Source organism: Sebastes fasciatus, chromosome 18, assembly GCF_043250625.1.
Source record: "Sebastes fasciatus isolate fSebFas1 chromosome 18, fSebFas1.pri, whole genome shotgun sequence".
Lineage (NCBI taxonomy): Eukaryota > Metazoa > Chordata > Actinopteri > Perciformes > Sebastidae > Sebastes > Sebastes fasciatus.
The window spans coordinates 15,686,159-15,709,163 of NC_133812.1; the positions used below are offsets into that span (position 1 = coordinate 15,686,159).

Here is a 23,005-nt window from a genome sequence, read left to right on the forward strand (position 1 = left end):
AATCGATTGACAGTCCTAATAAAAACTTTTCTTCCTTCCCCGCCATCCTTCTCGCTCCAGACTCCATGCACATAGAGAACATCGAGGCCGTCCAACGGCTCCAGGATTCTCTCCACGAGGCCCTGCAGGACTTTGAGGGCTCCATGCATCCAGAGGACCCTCGACGGGCGGGCAAGCTGCTAATGACCCTGCCTCTGCTCCGTCAGACCGCCACCAAGGCCGTCCAGCACTTCTACGGCATCAAAATGCAGGGCAAAGTCCCCATGCACAAACTATTCCTGGAGATGTTGGAGGCCAAGGCTTGACACCTGGGCCAGATGTTTGACAGACAGCTGCATCACCCGATGGGAGGCGAGGGACAGCCCGTAAAAAGATAAAGGTGGTGTGCCAATGTGACGGTGAAAGCTTGGACTACTGAGTCAATTTTAACACTTTTAAATGGTAATAAACGTAAAAAGAAAAAAGGGACTTGAAATGGTTTTAAAAAGGGTGAATATCAACCTGACTGACATGGGATCATGTGATGTATATAAAGATGTTGTGTACAGAAATCAGGCAACCGAGGTCTTGTTATAACCAGAGGCCCATTGCTCTATATCACCTGAAGCTTCTGTGAATTTGTTTCTTATCTTATTTTCATCTCAAAAATGGAAAGTGTGTTAATATAAATGTCCTGAAGAACTGTACGGCTACGTAGCCACATTATGTGTTTCTTTATTTCATATTTTCTAATCTCAGTTGTTAAAGCAATAGTCTCTAACTGGTCTACATATAATATGTGTACTGTATATTGTGTGAACTTGCACTGGGCGGCGGGCGGGGGGGGGGAGAATTGTTAGACATATTCTTATATTCGTCATCAAAGAAAGCGGTGCCCGCCATGGGTCTGTAAGATTTCCTCGTAATATATTTACCTCGTAGTAGCTTCATCGACTCAGCGGTTGTAGTCAACTTGGTGCTGACAGAAGGACAATGGTTGGCTGGTGATCATAGTTCACAAAGAGTTTGCACTAAGCATCTATGAATAACGTGGCAATAATGGGGATTGTACTTGTAGCCTCTGAGTCTCAGTCAGTGGTTTTTTGCTTATAGACACTAAACTCCCTCCTCACTCCTCTCTGTGTTCAGTGTCCTACACAAATATCGGCAACTAAGCAAACTGTGAAAAATACACATGATAAGCTATATTCTGTAAACTGTATGGCTCGTTAAAAAAAAAAATGTTTATTTTATTTAAATACACGTACAATAACAGCAACATCTATGCAATTTAATGCAATCTAAAAACGCTCTGTAATGCAACCTCGTATAGCCCTGCAATAAATACTACCTTTGTGAAGTTTATAATGTTCAGTTTTTGTCACATAGGTGCTGATTCCTCTCCGGAGTCCATAGTTTGTGATGGTGCGGTGTTAGATTGCATTATATTGTATAGGTTTAGCTTTTTTCTCATATCCACTGCCCCCTTTGTTTAGGTTGTATGCTCAAACAACAAGTGTCACTATATTGATAGCATTAGTTCCACAGCTGTTTGGTTTTGGTCAAAGTCGTGTGTGATACCAAAGTCTGCATGCCAGCCCAACACGTTCTAATTCCCATCTCTTTGTCACGCCCCTTTATGCCACAAAAAGACTTAGTTAGGTTTAGGAAATAATTACATGGTTGGGCTTAAAACTACTACGTTCGTAAAGTGAAAATGAAATGTAAAGTTATGAACACGGGACACGAACGATCAGCCGATTGTAACGTGAAAGTGAAAGTTAACGCACGGGACGGGTGTCTTTTCGCTCTTTAGAGTACGTCACCACACTCCCAGCGCACTTCCTCTGAGCGGTTACATTGGATCGGTTTACATTGTAGTTAATGGAAAGCCTGGTGCGTCTCATAGGTGTTAAAAGGTGCCTTGTGCAGCGATATCGCACGCCAACGGCCGTGACAAAGCATCATCTGAACTTTAAACAATTATTCTGATCCTGTGTTTTGTTCTCAGTGTGGACTACAGGATAAATATTATGGCTCTGAGAGAGAAAATATGACTAACAGAATATTTGACATTGTGATTTCCAAATAACAACGGCCTCATGTCTTCATGAATGGCAATATTGGCCATAATTTCTGCCCTTTTATGACAATTGCCAAATTTGACAACAAGTTTTCAAACTATATCAGAAGCCAAAACCATACATTAAATAGTCAATAGAGATGTTTTTGCATGCAAGTACACACAACTGCCACAGCTGATGCTCGACGGACGGACTTGTCTCCCTTTTGTTATTGTGATCTATCGGAGTTTCAGGGTGGCAAGTTCAAATAAAAATAAAAATAATAATAATGCAACAATATAATGACACTTGTGTTTCTGAGAATAACTTGAATTATCATCTGAATTGAAACCCAACAACAATAATGACGGACTATATCAGACCTCAGACTACGGCTCTGAACTGATGTTCTGTATCTTCGACAGTTATTTAGCTCATCTTTGATCTATTCAGTCGGGTACTGTATGTTCGTTTCTTTAAACACTGACACAAACTAAGTTAATAAATCTGTATACTCCAGAAGTGATAGTAGATGTTTATAAGGTAATATCTATATCAATTGTAAACCAGTTGCCAAATTATTCAAAGAAAGCAATCGGATAATAGTATGATACAGTTATAAACATGTTATCATAAGATCAAAATAATACAGTAATCAGCTGCTGTTAGGGTTTTAGTGAGACAGATGTTGTCCCTTATGAACACTTTTAAGCAATAGTGTCTTTAAAGTGTTATAAAGTGCCATTAGCTTCTTCCCGAACAAGAAGAAAACATAAAGCCAAGCGACAGACGTAGGCCACTTTCTACAGTTGAAAAAGATCCCCGCAGGAACTATTAATTCACTGTAATGTAATACATAGATAATTATAACCCAATACAGTAGAGAATACAATTCCCATGATGCACTTCCCCAAATGTGTAACCAGCTAATCCATCCCCGACTGAAACGAGGGGCCGCTGTACAGTAGCAAACCAAAGCGTAGCGTCTTCAAGTACTTAATAATAAAACTGCATTTTGAGCCAGCCGGTGAACATGGATGTTATTTACAGTGTATTATTAATGGTTGTACCTTCATTCTGCTCATCATCCAGCTGTGCGTCCATTCATTTTGAGCCTACGGTGGTTGTGATAACGGCTAAACAAGATGAACATCTTTTTTTGTTCAGTCAATATATATGCATTGATCAAACATCAGTCTCTGTGTCGATACGAGACGCCGTGTGAAGTCTCGCCCTGTAGCCTAACTAAGAGATGAATAAAAAAAAAGATGTTTTTCATATACGCATGGTTAAAGGAGGAGTGTTTGGTGAACACGTTCTGGCCCAAAACTCTCTCCTCTTCATCACGAACCTCCTCTGTGCACTTTTGAAGACGGATAATTGTTTCCCAACTTTCCCCCTTCTTCTCAAATTAATATAAGAAAAATAAAAGAAAAATGCTTTAATTTATTTTCAGTAAGTTCTAAAACGGTTCTACTTACATCCAATTAATTCTAATTGTCTCCTAAGCTGAAATTCTCAATAGAAATGGAGCAATTAAATTTCTGCTTTGGCTCTGCCTTGGGGACGAGTTTTATTTCGGTTGACGGCGGGGAGGGTTTGTCTAAACCTCTACAAAGGCGATTTCATGGGTGTCTGTAATAGTTTCGTAAAACAGAGCGATCACTGGGCTATGCAAGGCAAAATGTGGCCACCTATGTTCCTTTGTGTCGTGGAGCATCAGACTGACATTTAGCTGTGCTTTGTTTACATACTGTACAGTGTGGTATGCTGCAAATGTATATTTCACCATGCTATACTGTAGCTGCTGTGCATTGATATGATGGTTTGTTTCATTTAATGAATTCCTCATGATGTATCAGCAACTTCAACACCCATTTCGAGCCCACCTGAATAGCTGTGTAATATAAATCACTGTATTGAGTCTGTTATGTTCGGTCTAAGGTGGGATTTTTTCCTTTTCCTGTGTCTTTGTGTCTCTCAATGCTGAAACTCATCGATTTTGGTTATCAGCACAGCAGGACGTATAGCGAGTGAAGCAGACTATCCTATACCTCAATTCATGTTTTGAAAATTACACCGGGTTTGGAAGCGGGCCATGGCTTCCTCTTGGGAATCAGTGGCACAGAAATAAAGTGACATCACTGACTGGGTATTAAAAAAAATGTAGATGAACCTGCTGCAATTGGGGATCACATTCCTCGGAGGAGAAAGCTGCTTATTCGCTGTTCCATTTGCGGACTTATCTTATCTCCCTGCACTCAGAGATGACGAGATTTACATAAAACATGGAGGAACCTCCCTGGCCGTTCTGGTCCGCGGTGTATAAAGGACCCCTGCTTGGTGTATATGTACCGTAGACATGTGATTACCCAAGAGGTTTACTCCCCTCAAAAGCAATATGTTAGCAATTGTGATATATGAATCAAGTTAAAAGGGAGCTTTGGTTCGTTTTAATTATAAATGTACCCTACGCTTGGAAAAGGACAGGGTAACTATGCACACACACAGTCCTGGGGAGACAAAACAAATGTGTTGGGATGAAGAAGCAAAAAGCCAACCACAGCTGGGTTTCACTGGACAGTATCGTGTGGCATTTTCTTGTGTTTTTGTTTGTTGTGTTCATGCCTAATGTACCCATGTGTAAATATATGCTTTTTCTTTTTGGAGTGAGTCAGATCTAACAGTGCACTGAATGTACAGTGACAATAAAATCACATGGTTTATGTAATCACTGCTAATTATTTCTTTAAATATATATATATACAGTATATATTCTTTTAAAGACAACGAGCGTGGGAAGAAATCAATCTACTATCTATCTAGTTTGTACCATATTTACTGATAGGTTAACTTTTCATATTGCATTTTTTATGGATACCAAAAAAAAAGAAAACACACACACACACACTCCTATCTTGTTTATTCTACATAAACGTGAAACGTGAAAATGTTTCGACCACATTTTCATTTCATTGTCACCCAGCACCTCCAGATGTTTGGATGCATGCACCTCTTGATGAATGCCTCCATGGGTACCTTCAACAATACTGTATCCTTGAGCTTATGAAGCATTTTGAGCATCAGTTTGATAAACTCTTAAACATTTGAAGATACGAAAAAAAGACTATTGGTTTTAGCTTTTCACTAGAGCTGTCAGTCGATTAAAGTATTTAATCGCAATTGCAAATCGCAACATGATTGTCCATAGTTAATCGTGATTAATTGCAAATTAATCACACATTTTCTATCAGTTCAAAATGTACCTTAAAAGGAGATTTGTCAAGTATTTAATACTCTTATCAACATGGGAGTGGACAAATATGCTTGCTATATGCAAATGTATGTATATATGTATTATTAGAACGCAATTAACAACACAAAACAATGACAAATATTGTCCAGAAACCCTCACAGGTACTGCATTTAGCTTAAAAAATATGCTCAAATCATAACATGGCAAACTGCAGCCCAACAGACAACAACAGCTGTCAGTGTGTCAGTGTGCTGACTTGACTATGACTTGCCCCAAACTGTATGTGATTATCATAAAGTGGGCATGTCTGTAAAGGGGAGACTCGTGGGTACCCATAGAACCCATTTTCATAAACAGGTCTTCAGGTCAGAGGTCAAGGGTCAGTTTTTCCTCTCCAAAATTTAGCGTAAGTTTGGAGCGTTATTTAGCCTCCTTCGCAACAATCTAGTATGACATGGTTGGTAACAATAGATTCATTAGGTTTTTTAGTTTTGTATGATACCAGTATGTTTACTCTAGCTTTAAAACTGAGCCCGCTACAACCTAAAAATTTCAAAAAAATCATGCATTGAAGAAATTAGTGACGTTAAAACAAATTTGCGTTAACACGTTATTATCTTTGACAGCCCTACTTTTAACAAATAGGTAAAATTGTAGGATACAATGTTTTCATCCTACAATTATGAGACTGGCACTATACAATATAACACAATATATACTGAATTTTTATCTAACATATAAAAAATATGCAGAGCTTTAACATTACCTACAGTAGATTAAAGAAAATTAAATTAAATTACATTTTCAGTTAGACACACACACCTCCAAAAAAAAGTCCTCATTTTTGTTTTAAAATTATTACATTTCTATATACTGTAAAGGTTTCATAAACACACAAAGGTATTGTCTTTTCCCGTTGACAATACGCCATTCTGTCCAAAGCAGAACAGGCTGTTAGTTCCTTTGTCCACCTGTATGTCATATAAAGAAACTTTTAAATGATTTGCTGTGCTGTTGCTTTAGTTACTCCAGATACTCCAGTTTTTTGGGTGAACATTTTTTATTCAATGGATATCAACAAAATAATAGTGAATGCTAATATGTTTTCTTTAGATGCAGCTTTATCCAGTGTTACAGTACAGTCTTGTCCATGATCAAGTCAAACGGTGACCAGTCATGTATGTGAGCATCTGTCTGTTGTACGTTTAGCGAGACGGTGCCTTGGGGTGTAACGGCATCCTCCTGCCCCGACCGTCAGTCGGTTAGCTGTCTACACGGCGTCCGTTTGACCTTGCGTTGGCTACAACACTGGCTGAATGCACATCTGACACACTCCCTTCCTTTGTGGTGCAATCCGGTGGAAGTCATTTCATTTACTGGGCTTTCAACTTCAGCCAACGTGGGGGTTGGGGGGCTAGGGGGGGGAGTAAGTCTGTGTTTAATCAGCCTGCCACAAACCATCCCCTTAAACAAAATCAACTATGATGTCCAGCGAAAAAAAGATCTCTCAACAGAAGATTGAATTAAACAAATAAATGGGCTTGTCACTTTTTCATTTTTTATTTATTCTCTTGGCACGGCCACGCCCGCCACTCCATATTATTGCTGGAAATAACAACTGTGTATTAACAACTGTGTGGATTGTTCTGCACAATACATCAGCAATACCAGTAGGACAGTGTAGTGAATGTGACACTTGTCATCCACTGAGAAATAACTGATGAGAGAAAGTCAAAGAAGAAAAACACATTAGGCCTGTCATGATATCAAATTTTCACTTCACAATTATTATGCCCAAAGAATTCACGATAACGATATTATCGTGATATCTATAGAAAAATAATCTTTAACTTTGTTTTTTGTGCGTTTTGTCTCTTTTTTGGCGAATGAATTACACTCAAAATACGAGTGTAGGGAGGTGGAGAAAGAGTCTTTAACCATAACTGTATATATAAAATGATTTAAGAGGCGCTGGATTATTTACACAATATTATCTCATGTGTATTATTAACATGATATCAATATATCATTATAAATATCACGGTTATCGTCATCTGTGACCTCAGAGAGCCAGCAACACATGAGGTCGCCATTTCTGACGGCTGTCGTCAGAATATGTGTCCCCACTGTACTAAATGAGGTAAATATGTGACAGAAAACACAAAACTAAATTGTTAAAAAAAACATAAATGTATTTTAATATCTTTAATTTAATTATACATTCACAAAAATAAAGAAAAGTAAAAGGTACGTACAGCAGGGTCACATTTTCTGACGACAGCCGTCAGAAATGGTGACCTCATGTGCTGCTGGTTCTCTGCGGCAACCCTAAAACACATAATTTCTCGTCTAATGAACTTCATCATAGCAACTCTTCTCTCGTAGGATTGCGAGTGTTTTTTTCTCTGTTTTCAGTCTTGTCGGAGGGAATTAGGGCATGGCCCACTGTCCTCAGAGCGACTCTCCACCTTGTAAACCATGTTTTATTCTCCTTAAATCGTCACCAGTCGTCTGGCCTGCCTGTGCTTCAGAAGGGGCATTGACACTGTCACACTGCGGTCTGTTAATCAGGCAACCTTGTTGGCTTCCTCTTTCAGAAAATCTATGATCACACTGTTAGTGCAACCTTGTACCGTACACTCACACACTCCTTCCTTTTGCCTCGTGTGGGGATTATTCAGCAGGCTGAGGTGAGAGTCCGCTGAGAATAGGCTGTAAAGTGTCAGTCACGGTTACCCAGAGTGCTGTTGTCTTAGACAATGTAACTAGGTGAAAGTGAGTGAAGGAGATAGGAAACCATCAATATGCTCCCTGTGTAAATTGAAGAAGGTCATGATTTATGGCTCCCGGCTACCGTGTACATACATGCTGAATCTACTCTTTTTTTTTCTCCCTCTGTCGCCCGGCTCAAGGACAGGTAAGGGTGCCTTTCTCCTCAGCTCATCCCCACCGCCACCATGCAGTCTGATGGACAGCCCTGAGAGCGGCCGCTGTTTTTCAAAATGAGCTGAGCGCCATCTATAGGCAGCCGCGCTGACTGAGTGACGGCACCTCTGGTGTTCAGGGGGAGACACAAGATATGCATCAAAATGGTGCACTTTACTACCTGTGATACTCCTCATCCACCTGCCTCTTTGGGTTTTTCATCACCTCATCAGTCACGTCCGTCCCTCAGTCTCCTTTTACTTGGGGACTCAGACGGAGAGAGGACAGCTGTGGGTTTTCTAAAGGCCTCGCAACAGCTGCAAACCCCGCATGGCATTGCATCTGTTCAAGTCTTGCAGCATTATGGCCTGTATATCTCAACTAAAGCAAGTTACGTTACAGTTCATAGTGGGGTTCTCTCTGGTCTTACCCTATTAACCAGTGAGCAGATGGAAATTATATGGTGGGCCTGAAAGCGGACTTGCAAGCATGTTGCCGTCTCAAGCACGCAGCTTAAAATGGGGACAATTTAAATAGGGTCACATGAGAGGAATCAGGGTTGTAAATTCATTCGAGGTGGCACAATGAATACCTTCTGAATCTTAAAGTTTATTATTTATTGGGATGATTTATTATGTCTGGCCGCCTCTGACGCTGTTACTTTGCCTTTGGAGGGAGCCAGACGTAACAAATGGAGCTCTCATTAGCATTTGACCTCCACATTATGCTTTGTTTACCTGCCTCTCCTCACCTCTATATCTCCTCAGACAAAATCAGGGCTTTCACAGGAGGCTGCGAGTGTGACACAGTTTTGTTGCTGGGCGGTAAAGGTAAGTACCACATTTGCATTGCAAGATTTCTCAAACAACTTGAGCATGCAGAAACAAGGTGGCGGGGGGCGGGGGGGGATGCTCGGCTCCTCTGGGACATAGCCACTCCCAGACGCTGTCGTCTAGGCTCTGGAGTCCTGACAGCTGCTGAAATCCCCAGAGATGATCGAAAGAAGTAGGAACAAAAGTTACGGTAAAGAGTCACGGGCACATCCTGTTGTGTTTGGAGAGGAAGTTTCTCACCACTAATTGCTTATAGCACGAAATGTCATGAATGGCTTTTACAGTAGAACATGGATTTTAGGTTCGTGACTGTTCATGATAGCAAACAGGTTTGCTTTTTATTCTCGTATGACAGTGATGATCACACATTGTTGGTTGCAGAGCCATTAAAAAAAAACACATTCAGCAATAGAGTGGTGCAGGGATGACGTATTTTTGTAGGCCAACCAGGAAGTTAGCATCGCACGGGTTCCCTCGACAAAAAGCCAATGGGATTTTTCCATTGGCTTTTGGATTATTGCAGAAAATAAACTCTGTGGCAAACAAATGTTTATGATACTTACACGTTTTGTTCAGCAGGATAATCTCCACAAATTAACACCACTTTTACAATTTTTGAAGTGTGAATACAATCACCAGAAGTACAAAGCTAACATTAGGCTATAAAAGAACTACACTACGGTTTCATGACTTCATATCGCCACTAAGCTAAAGGCGGACCAGTGTTCGGCGTGATGACGTTTAGTATTCTCATTTAGCCATTTGTTAGTAACCGACTTTTTTAAGACACGTAAAAGCTTGAAAATTCACGAGTGGGATATTTACTGACGTATTTTATATTGTAGAACAAAACATTAAAATCTCTTAAGCTTGTGTTAACCACAGACTTTATTTCAAATTCAGGCATCTAACTAAAAATCCATAAAAAAAAAAACATTGACTTCTAGACGTTGGAACCGGAAGTGCTAAAATGCTAACTCATTTCCGGGTTTTAGCACTCATTTCTGTAGCACTCTATAGTCAAACTCAGGACTAATGTTTTCCATATGAAATATTTATTTTACACTGCACATGTGTGCATATCTTTGATATTCAACTTGTCATGAGTTCATAGATACCAAATACTTGATTGTGCTTCTTGTAGTTTCTGAGATACAGACATTTTCTTATCATACTATATCTAGTCTTTGTGCACATGGGACTACTGTTTTTCCTAAAATACAAGGGCATCCATTGCAAAATACTTTGATCGATTTTGAAAATGTCTTCACTTTTGTGTGTAGGCAAAAATATTTCCACCAAAGGAATTTAAAAATTTCAGTTGCGGGCACAAATAGGTTAAAAAAAACATTCAGCAAATCCAGGTTTACATAAGTGGTTAAAGGCATTTTAGGCTATGTAAATATTTGTCACGTCCGATGTTCATTCATACAGTACAACAAATCCTGAAAAAGAGAAAACACAAATGGAAAAAAAAAGAATTAAATGTAGCTGAAAAACTTCTGTATAAAAGATAAAGAAAAACATCATTACAATTGTAATTATATGCTCTGTGCAATATTAACATTTCCACGTTTCGTGGGCAAGCGGGTCACGCGTACAGTACGTGTAAAGAGAATCACGAGCAACAAGTAACGGCAAATTGGCAAACATCCACAAAAATACACACACACACCCACACACACACACGTTATATTACCAGACCGCGGGGTGTGGCAGGTAGCTGTGTGTGTGCTGTAGTTAATTGCGCAACGAGAAACTGTTCTCTAATTTATTTCTCGCCTGTCCACACAAGAGTGATCATGAAAACCCATTCATTTCACAGAACACAATTTTCATATTTAATGAGCATGACTCCAATACAATTACAGTAATTAGTCAAATCTCACTCACGGCCAATGGAGCTCACCGCCATTATTAGTGGATCTTATTAATGATGTTGCACATGCGGTGCTCATAGGGTAATTGAGGGCATGTGTGGGTATGGGAACAGGGGTGCTGGGGATTGGAAAGCAGTGGTGGTTTCAGTCTGTTTTCTGTCTATACCGGGGCCTTGTGTTAAATGGAGGTCTGCTTGATATTAACTTTGAGGTGTTTAAACATGGTGCCAGGCAGTGCTATTGATTTAAATAGGATAACTTGAATTCTACATGAATTAACTAACACGTCAGTTTGTTGCTCCATCAGTTGACCCGAGAGCTTACTGCTTTAAATAATTGCATATCAGTTCGCAGCATCACCGCTATGCACCGGACCCAGGAGGATCACAACGGGAAAGACAAAAGGGAGACGCTGGGAAAAGGAAGCCCATTTACTGTGAGTGATGATACTGCAGTGTCTGACATTTTGGAGGTTTTTGTAGAGCTACTCTTTCCAGACGGACCCTTATTAAATCTATAGAGATGCGTTGTATCTGCAACTAGAGTATGCAGCAGCAAGTGACACACCTCCCCCTGATATGGAAGAAGGAAGGCACTGTGTGCACATTTTTTCTGTTGTGTTGGTATGCGTGCAGCTGTGATGAGAAGATTTTCTAATCTGTGATATTACATTTAGAAATTTGATTTGCATTCTTTCAGAAAGGTAGTAGAACCGACACAAAAGGCAACAGACAGCGCTTTGTATATGCACCATGGTGAAAGTAGGGGCTGTCAAAGTTCACGCGATAATAACGCGTTAATGCACCACTCATTTTTTTAACGCAATCGGTCTTTTGGAGGTTGTAGCGGACTCAGATACTGTCATCATATGAAAACTAGAAAACCTAAAGAATCCATTGGTACCAACCATGTCATACTAGCTTGTCAGGAAGGAGATTAAATATTGCTCCATTCTTTAAAAAAATATATAAAAAATTGGCATGGCTATTTTCAAAGGGGTCCTTTGACCTTTGACCTTAAGATATGTGAATAAAAATGGGCTGCAGTTTGCAATGCTATGATGTGAGCATATTTTTTATGCTAAATGCAGTACCTGTGAGGGTTTCTGGACAATATTTGTCATTGTTTTGTGTGTTAATTGATTTCCAATAATACATATATACATACATTTGCATAAAGCAAGCATATTTGCCCACTCTCATGTTGATAAGAGTATTAAATACTTGACAAATCTCCCTTTAAGGTTCATTTTGAACAGATAAAACATCAAGTGACAGCCCTATAGGTGAAAGCTATGTCTCATGTTGTTTCATGTGCTTTGAGCCAGTTAGTGTTAGTGTTAGGGTTGATGTTTATAAGGAAGCAATAATTCTAATCAAAGAAAAGTGACTTAATGGCCTCTTACCCAATTAAGGGCAGTGTCACCGCTGAGTTAATGAGTGTGACGCCATAACAGAAAAACCTCTATTAACACAACATAATTAGCGGAACATGGTGGAATTAGACGGCAGCAATGACAGCGCTTTGGTCTTTTTATAATTAAACACGGGGAAAAGACAACAATTAAGCCAGATCTTAAAACCCCCCAGTCTCATTCAAGCCAGAGAGGACATGCATTGTTTTGGGGGAAAGCTCTTGAGACGGAGCTGCTGTTGCGTGAAGTTTGGATTACAGTTCAAAGACATAAGAGCTGAAAGTGACGGAGGTCATGACAACAATGTGGCAGATTCATGGAGGCCAGAGGACTCTCACACACACACACACAGCTACAGTGCAGTAGGTGTTGTTATAGACAACTGAATGTCATCTATTGTGAATTTCACAACAGTATTTATGCCTTTGGCACTCAGGAGAAAACATGTGATCTTATGATTTTACACATTTTCAGCACAGATTAGTGCTCCATATGGCGGAGTATTGCTGCCACCGTGACAAAAAGCAAACACAAAAAATGTATCTATTCTTGTTTAACACAAAATGTTCTTATATATATATAAAAAAAAAAAAAAGATATGTTGTTAATGAGGAGAATAATTTCTTGTTGGTCATCTTGGTTTATGAACAAAACTCCCATCAGCCTCAGCTGGGAACAGGGTTGGTTGTCACATTCATTAGATCTTGCTCCCTAAAGAGGGCGCTTTTAAAAAATGTTGGAACTGAAATTTTCAGATTTGGGCTCAGAGGTCACCTACAGGGTCATTTCAGGAGTGAAAGAGGACTCTTTGTGTTTTTCATGTCAAAATGGTAAATATCCATCTCTTCTGTGTTTCTCTTCTAGGCTACAATATGTGGTTGTTTGCTTTGTCACTAGTAAAATATCCCAGTTGTGTTTAATGGTGGCTGTAGCTCAGTGGGTAGCGCGGCTCATCCTTTCTCCACGAAGTTGGTAGTTCGAGTCCCGGCTCCTTACTGTCTGCATGTCGAGGTGTCCTTGAGCACTCAAGCTCACGAGTTGCTCCCTAGGTGCCTTACAGCAGCTCACTGCTCCTAAATGCTTAGGATGGAAGATAAATTCCATGCACCTGTATGCATATGATGAACATAATAAAGTTTAAGTACTAATCAGCAAATGTTTGCATGCTAACACATTTACCAAGTGGCCAGACACGAGTACAAATGAATTTTATAGGGATAGTTTGGGTGTTTTGAAGTGGAGTTGTATGAGGTACATATCCATAGTCAGTGTATTACCTACAGTAGATGACGGTCGGCACACCAGGCAGTTTGGAGAGGCAGTTAGCAGACGGGGAACTGAAGCCGTTATCTATGCTCTTGCCAAAGCAACCATTTAGACAGCGGTAGACCAGCAACTCCTGTGTACTGCGAGGTAAAATAACAGTTTTTTTCAATGGAGTCTGGTGGCTTTGGTAAAAATATTCTAAATATAGTGTACACTTCAACTGATATTGATTTTTTTAGGGCCTTTCTTTGTGGTGGCTAAAATACGTTTTGCTGCCGCCCCGTCCTCAGCAGTATTTCGCTTTGCTCCCATGTTGGTACTCCCGGTTCTCCAAACTGGGGACGTGCAGACCGTCATCTACTGTAGGTAATACACTGACTATGGATTAGTACCTCATACAACCCCACTTTAAAACACCCAAACTATCCCTTTAAGACCGAATTGACGCTGCAATGTGAAATTGGACGTCAACTACCCCGAATTATGTCTTTTTTTTTAGGACTTCCCAATATATTATCCTTTAATGTTGCGAACACATTCGCCATATCAGCTTTATAAGGTGATAGTATGTCTGTGTTATGACAGCTGTGTGTGCTGCCCCCAAGAGGCTAAAAAATCAATTATTACAGGTTTAAATAATATTGTAAGAAGAAGTCGACATTGACCTTACATTCCAAGTGAGTGATCAATTCACCTGAAAGTGTTTCATTTCTTCTCCTAACACAGCCTTGCTCAGGACTCAGTATCAGCGCTAACAGTGACGGGTTGTTGGGATGCATCTCAGTCTGAACCAACCGATTATTCTCGCCGCAGCATACTGGAGGGCAGGCCTTATTAGTGATGTGCTAATGTGACATTAATTGCTTTTACTTTTTCACTCCATTAAGAGGCTGCTATCTGTTTCAGGAGCCTGGCCAGATGGTTTATCGGCTCTGCTCTGGCAGCGGTGCTGCTAATGGACTGGAGCGCGGAGCTGTAAAATAACGACAGCAACAGGCGACCACGGGAAATGCCCATAATTGAACGGCGAGTGTGGAGGTACAGAGCACCTGTCATGTTGTGAAAAGCAGGACAACTGATTTGGAAAACTGTTTGATATTGTATTTCACTCAAATATTTACCTGGCAAAAATCGAGAAAAAGGAATTTGGAGGGGAAAGAAATGAAACCTTTGACCTCAAATACATCCAGTCTGTTTGTTTAGTGTATTTTTAAGCTTTTGTTGAAGAGCAGAGACGAGTGTTCATTCAAAATATTGGCAGCCATTGACTATATGCTGAAGATAAGGCAGCCGCATTGAGCAGTAAAGCCAAGAGCAGGGTCAAATGCTAAATAAGAAGAAGCTGGCACTAGAGACACCCAGGGGAAACCTCCTCCTCTGTGTCCTCCTTCTCCGTCCTTACTCTCCCATCCACCACCCCTCCACCTCGATGCCAAACCTCCATGACCTAGGCCAAGATCAATAGCACAGTTTAAAGAGGATGGACTGTGTAAACAGAGACGATAGATCCTGCCGAAGAGGATGCCTTGACCACTGATGGCCTCTGACTGGTGCGGTAGCATTTGATCAAGTCTAACATTGATGGCTGTCAATACATCTGGCAACAGAGAGGTTTTGGACCCAGTCAGCGGGACATCAGGGTGGTGAAATGTATCGGGGTTGGGTCCAAAGATGAGTGGTCAGTCTAGGATGATCTGGGGCCATTAGGGATCTGGAGCTGCAGGCAGGTATTGGAAAATGGGCCTCCGATAATAGCATCCCATGGGTGTCCAGTGTACAGGTTCACCTTGTCCAGTTCAGAGTGGCTGAAGCACACATGAACCCTGTTCATATGCTTCTTATTATTAAGAAGAGCTATCATTAATCACAACTTTTGCAACAATTTATTCAATTAGTTGATCAATAATGGAAAATTTAGGGAACAGTGATAGGCATTTTTCCCTATTTCTTTTTACATTTTATTGCACAATTGCAGAAAAAGAAGGGAATAAAGAAATATTTAATCAAATAATTTGACTCATCATTAGTATAATTGGTGAGAACTGGTCCTTCATGTCAAACTAAGGTCAGCGTAGCAGCAAATTGTCCATTCCAGCTTAGATTATGGGGAAGATTATGGGTGGGTGTATAAATTAGTATGAGGTAATCAGTAAGAACTTGTTCTCCATCACTTTTTGATTACAAATGTTTTTAATGTACGAACATTATAAGAAATCAGTCTGTTGTGCTCTCAGTTCTTCGTAAAGACTAAATTAGCTGTTTTCCATTTTCCACAATAATATTATGTATCAGGTTGGAATTCCCCAAATAAAACCTGGATGGCATGCATTTTCAAAAGTGATTTATTATAAATAAAACATTTTACTGCATCTTTGAAAACCTGCATTAACATACCCCAGGCATCAGCTTTTTGGGGGCAATATTCTTCTTTGCAGCAGTTTTAATGAACCATGTGTATGATTGTTTATATAGTTTACAGATTATTAATTAGATGTCATAACAGATAGCGTCTAACCTTCAGGTGTGTTTGTTAACTGGCACTCAGCAGAGGTCCAAAACTGGGCTTTCAGATGGAAACATTTTGGAGGTTCACAACAGGCCTTTTGGTTAAGAACTGTCACCCTTTCTGATATGTTGACATCAGGAGAGGGTGCAGCAGAGCATTTTATGTGCTGAACAGCAGCCAAATGACAGCAAATTCATCAGACTGATATTAAAAAAAAGTTATAATAAAGATCATTTTAATTAAAAAAAAAAGTTACATTACATTACTCCTGTACTGTAAACAAAATCCTTAATTCTTCTAATATTTGCTTCTTTAGTCTAGTTTCTAACAAGTCCCAATTATGAAGGCTGCAATACAAAGTGTGTATAAAGCGTTTTAAAATAATTTTAAAAACATTTTATTACACACATTCTTCTTCCATGTCAAATCCTGGCACCTACATTACCCACAATGCAACTTAAACTCTGACAGTTTGGTTGGATATTTGGGCGTGCTAGTAGTAGCTGCAGCTGATTCAATTGTTATCAGGCCATTAAATAGGTGTTATCGGTCACTATAAGCACCATAGATGTGTGCATTACGGGCCTACTACGCTTTTTGAAAAAAAAAAATTACAAACTGAAACGTTACGTTTTGAACACAAACAAAACGGCTTCTTTAGGTTTAGGCAACAAAAACACTTGGTTAAGTTCAGGGGAAAATAACTACGTTTCAAAAGTGAAACTTGACGCTTGCGAACACAACGACAACTAAACGATGTTGGCCTCATGGGTTAAAGCCCTGTATTTTGTGTCCCATCCATCGCCCCCGACCTCCACCTTATATGGAGTTTCACGCTGTCTATACTACAGCGCCTGACTTCTGCTTCTGCTCCTGTCATAACTACTATGGTCACTAGAGGTTGCTGTTGTGTTCTTTTATACCTTCTTTCGGTGATCTACCGTGTGAATAGATGATGAAACCTACTATTAGGTGTAGCATTGGCCCTACTGAACCACATCTATGGTACTTATAGCGACCGATAACGCCTATTTAATGGCCTCATAACAGTCTAATCAGCTGAGCAGCTAATGTGGCCTCGAGGCAGAGATGAGGAGCGGCCAACAGAGGTCTGGTAAGCTCACTTCTTTCTAACACAACACCTCCAGATATTTTTCATTTTCACACTTGTAATCTTCAGACCCAACAGACGCTCAGGTGACGTCACTTGCGGTAATTCGACAAATTGTAAACAGACTTTGATGTGTAAAATTGGGGGAGTTCCCCTTTTGTTTCAATGGCAAGAATCCCCTACATATGAAGGAATGGGCTGAATATAATGTAAGCACACTTGTAAAAAAAAAAATGCTGACCCAATACATTGATTGAATGGGTGAAGTCATGGTGTAATCCATTCCTGCAGCATAACTATTAGCAAGATTTATATGTTTTTTGAATGTGGAAACCAACCTATTTTACACTTTTGTATCAGATAGCATCTCCCCATCCAAGTGAATATCTCTTCAGTGAAAACAAAAACATTACTCACCTCCATTTACACATGCATATCAAACCTTATAGTTTGTAAATGCAGAATGTGTTAGTCATAATTCTGCTTATCGCACACGTGTGACAGCTCACATTTTAGTATATAAACCGGCCCATTACCGCCTCTGTAAGTTATATGCAACAACACAATCTGCTGAACCTGGAGCCAGCCAGCTGCTCGTATTAATCAAACAGCCCACTTCCCTTTATGACACAAAGCAAATAGTCATAAATGCTCTTATCTGCCTTTCTAATAGTGTGGACGTTACAATCAGATTCATGGTGGCATAAACTATTACATTTCATCTTTATCATATCGAACAATCACTTCTCTCTCACGAGCATCGTTTATAACCGCCGGACAGCTTGTTGCGTAATGAAATTCAAAGCAGTCTATCGGCTCGAGGGATCTCAGGCTCTGTTTACTTATATTTACATATATTTTGTTTTCCCACAACAGGCAAACAGGCATGATGAATGTATGGCTGCGGTCCCACTGGGACATGTGGCTCCCTGCAGAACTGATCTGTGGTCAGGCAACTTCCAGCTTTACTGTAAAGTCTGGAGAGCCTCAGTCTGTTTTTATTACAGAGGAGCCTCTTCATCATGTCAACATGTTGTGCAGTAATGTAAGGATGATTGCACCAGTGTCTTTACAAAATATAGTAATATGTTGCAAATACATTGGTTTAAATGGCGATATGCTGAAAGAAAAATATATGAATTTTATTTCAATGTTAAAAGCAAAACCTTCCAAATCGTATTTCACAATTATTTCAGTCAACATAGTCAGTATATCAATCAGGTATCTTTGCATCCTGTGAAAAACGCTCTTCACAATCAAATGTGAGAGAATTTTTCAGACCTCTGCTTTGTGTACTCCCCCCTTTAATTTGGAGCACTTTGATTAATCAATTAATATTCCTTTCTCAAGGTCTTTCTATAAACCTCATCATTAATAAAAGCAGACATTCAATTAGCAGCCAAATCTTGATTGCCAATTTTGTCATAACAGTCTCCCTTTCTATGCTTTTTTTTCCTGGTTCGTTATAGTTGGGAGTATCGTGGTGTGGGTATAGGAAGAATTAACTAATTTCATTAATCTAATTGTCATCGCTTTCAACCATCCCACTAATAAGTACAAATTAATATGATTAATCAATTTGACGACATAAACTCATTCAATTACAGTTTTTCAAAGGCAAGTGGGTGTGTGGGGGTGATAGGGAGGTGCGGCGAGTGAAGGGAGGCGGGCGGCCGAGCAGCCTGCTCTGTGAGGAACCCAGCCCACAAAATTGAAGTCAAGTCAGGCAATTAGTCATCGTGAATGATAAATAAATGGTGATGAATGGTGGCGGGCAGATAACTGCAGTCTTATTTGACTAGAATAGAGAAGCTTTAAATGTAAACAGTATTGTTATAGGCTGCATTTGAAAGTCTTATTTGTCTTTCCTCTTTGATATGGGTGGAGATTACTGCTATAAATGTATTTATATGTATTATACTGTATTGTTTTACTTGGAGTCAAGGTAGGGAAGTCATTGAAGGTAATGGTCAGCTCCATGTGTCTCCATGTTTATCCATTAAAACAAAATATGTATTGGACAATGACCCTGATGAAGACCCATGTCAGTCACAACATGTTGGTCAGTTTAAATAATTATTGCCATGTAAAATAAGGGCATTTGAGACCATATTCCACCCAATGAGCCCTTCACAAGACTGAATAAGCACAGTACACCTGGATGTGACTTCTACTACATTGTCTTCAAAAGATATCACTTTGAATTAGAAGTGGGGAATATGGATAATATTTTCTAACACATAATGTAATTTTATATTGTGATATCGTATGTGTCTTTATAAAGTATTTTTTGTGGAAAATCTATCCAAAAACAGTTTATAGGCAAAATAACAAGACTGTTTCTATCTAATCCAGTAAATTAAATACCTGACAAATGAAGATACTTCATCACATTGATGCAAAAATCATATAAATAATATTCATATAAAAAAATTATATAAAGTATTTGTACTCATTGCAACATTTCCCAGAGAAACGAATAGATACCACAGTAAACGGTATGGAAAAATCTCAGTTGCACAAATTCATATTTTCTCACACAATACAGGATATGGTCATAAAGCCCAACCCTACTTTTAATGTAATAGTCCTTTTTTCACAGCAGATATTTTGACAACATTAATGATGGCTCCGCTCCATTCAAGTGTGCTCCATGATAGTGTAACAGTGAGCCAGCATGAATAATACCCAGCCCGTTCTCATTCCCAGGGCGTCAAATACCGATGCTTTGTCATAGCCGTTGGCGCACAAGGTACCCTTTTGTGGCAGTATGAGACGCACCGGTCTTTCCATAAACTACAATGCTCAGGGGAAAGTGTTGCGGTGATAGAGTTTAAAGAGCGAAAGAGCCACACAGGGCGGGCGGGCAGGTTTGGGAGGAGGATGGGTCCAACAACATACTGTAAGGCTTTCATCCAGAAGACCGCTGTTCGTGTCCCGTACGTCACGTTTCACTTTCACGTTACAATCAGCTGTTTATTCGTGTCCCGTGTTCACAACGTCAAGTCACATTTTCACTGTTAAAACATCGTAATATTAAGACCAACTATGTTGTTTTTTTCCTAAACCTAACAGAGTGGTTTTGTTGCGTAATCCTAAGCGAGTGTTTTTGTTTCATTCACAACATTAAGCATGTGTTTAACGCAACCGTAAAGTGACGCCGAGGCATCTGACAAAGCGTCAGTATTTGACGAGTTGGGATGAGAACATAATGCAATACCAAGACCCTGAAACTGAAGCAGCTAAATGGAATTCAGCCATCGTTACTTTTCCTTTTTACACCTGTGCTTTACTTTTATCGTGACATGTCAAGGTGTCTTCTGTGAAGAAAACTAAATTACATAAACACATTTAAATACCAAATCTAAGAACTATATGTCTGACATAACTTAACTAGTGTTTTCAAGGTCATTCATTTAGATGATTTTGTGTTCCTCACTGTTGTCCTAATTCACATTAGGCTAAGATTCCGATAGTATGAGCTGCTGTATATTAACGAGTCTATATTTACTCGGAGCAGCTGCTTGGATTTGATTTGTATATTTCAGATCCACTGTGCTGAGGTGAAGATTTGCTGGCGCAGCGGTTTGAGGTGATGCCCTTTAATGCGCTCTATCTTATCAGCCCAGCATCACCCCTATTCAAACCAGCGTCTGATTGAGCAGCGTGATGTTGTTTGGGTCTTACATTGCGAGTAGTTTAGAGAGGCACCGTCTCTAATTTGTGAAGTGAGGTATTATAGAGGAGACAATTAGACCGACGTTCGATTGGCGTGCACAGGCTTGGATGCTGACAGTCAAGAGGAGGCTTTCAAATGTCATACCAATTAATCTATCCAGCCATCAAACAATATTCTGGAAACAAAGTCAGGGGGGCGATCAATCCGCATCACTTTTCTCCTCACCGGGTTATGGGAAAATTGATTTGTCAAACAAAGCATTTTGGAAGCAGTGCATGGACTTGTTCGGGATCCATTAGCTGCCATTGAGCATTTTGTTTAACATAGGATTTTCATCACAGAGAAAATGCAGTGTCCTCAATACTGTGAGCTACAACTTTACGATTTCTGATTTCTTTGTTCTTGCTTAGAAAGCTTCAGAAAGTGCTGATGAGGATTGAAAAGTGCTTACTTCTAATGCATTCAACGAACACTTAAAATGGTATTGTTATTAATACACTACACAAATGAACAGTATAACAATCAGTCCCCTCCCATCCAAAAAGCACCCGGCATTAGCTCCCTGTATCAGTATTATATTGTACACTGTGGGGCTCTCCTGCCATCCTATACAGCGTGGCTGCCCTAAGCTGTATCATGAATCCCCTGTGCAGTGTATTGTTCTAAGACAGAACTGTATCACATTGTGCCCGTCATGCTGTTTTAGAGGGGAGAGAGCTTCCTCTATGGGATTTCTCCCAGCCCCATCCCCTGATAATGTATCTCTCCCTAAAGGCTAGGCCTCCGTGACCTTGTCTTATTCATCGAGGGCGTCTTAAGCGAAAGAACTGAATCCTGAATGGGCCATTTCCCCTCTTTTAACACCCCTTTAATGTCATCAGTGAAATATGAAGTCATTAGCCGATATTAAAACACTGCTGACAAACTAATTAACGGGAGACATTAAACAGGACGGGCTTGATTAATCCGCTTTAACGATTCTTTTTAAGTGGTTCTGGTCAAAATTAATACAGATTTACTGGTGATCTTAAGAAAAAAATACTCTTATGTGTATCAGACCTCAAGGGCAACCTAAAGTCACTGGTCTTTTACCTCCCACTGCTCCCCCCCCCCACCCCAACCTCTCTGTTGCTAAACACAGTCTGAACTCACACAGTTGGTCTCTGACAACAAACTACTGTCGATCGTATAGACATGCATGCTGTAGGCCTATCCTAAAAGATTCATCAGGCTATTCTGATTCATTGTTCTATATGGAATATACTGTAATCAGAGTAGTTGCATGTATTATTGTTGTTGTTTATTTAAATGATGTTACGTAAATGTTATGTTACTTCAATCAGCAGCCAGACAAATTTCCATTCCATTAAATATTTTTAGAGCTGAAAATTTTTTGTAATAATATTAATAATGACAAGAAGAAGAAGAAGAAGAAGACGAAGAAGAAGAAGAAGAAGAAGAAAAATAATTATAATGATAATAATTATAATAACAATAAGAATTTTGTTGCTGTTGTTTCATATGAGGCATAGACTTTTTTCCTTTATTTTTACAGTCAAAAGTTCCTCGTTGGGTATAAATGTCTTTGTAAATGCCTCCCTCTTGTGGTAAACGCACAGACTCAGGGTCAGCTGCTCAGCATCATTTGCTGTGGACTGCCGTGAAAACCCGAGAGAGCATCCAGAGTACTCAGAAATCACCTCTGAACACGTTTTGACAAATGAATAAATAAATACAAATTATATTTCATTTCAAGCCCTTTGTTTCATGTGTTGCATTTTTCAAATAAAAAAAAATCTGTCATTGTATGCATGCATTTCCCACCCTACCCTCCTGCATTTGGTTAGTTAAGTGCAAATACATTCATTGGTACAGTAAACATCTGACCCAAGACCTTTCTCTTTTAATGCTTTATTGGACAATGGATTTACAAAAGACTGCATAAACAGGTATGGATGCATGGATATCAAGGCGAAATTATACTATGACTACTACTGCTAGGCTGATAATAATAATAATAATAATAATAATAATAATAATAATAATAATAATAATAATAATAATGTTGTTGTTATTATAATAAGAATAAGAAT

At 39.5% G+C, this 23,005-nt stretch overlaps 1 protein-coding gene across 8 annotated transcripts in view; it reads left to right on the forward strand.

Moving 5' to 3' along the window:
• The window catches only part of LOC141755984 (steroid hormone receptor ERR2-like), a 110,623-nt gene extending 106,070 nt beyond the window's left edge, over positions 1 to 4,553 (forward strand). For all 8 annotated transcript variants that reach the window (XM_074615382.1, XM_074615383.1, XM_074615386.1 and 5 more), the window contains one exon: positions 61 to 4,553. In XM_074615382.1, the coding sequence (XP_074471483.1) occupies positions 61 to 305 (245 nt within the window). In that variant the 3' untranslated portion in view covers positions 306 to 4,553. The remainder of the gene's footprint in view (positions 1 to 60) is intronic.
• The last annotated feature ends 18,452 nt before the right edge of the window (positions 4,554 to 23,005 follow it).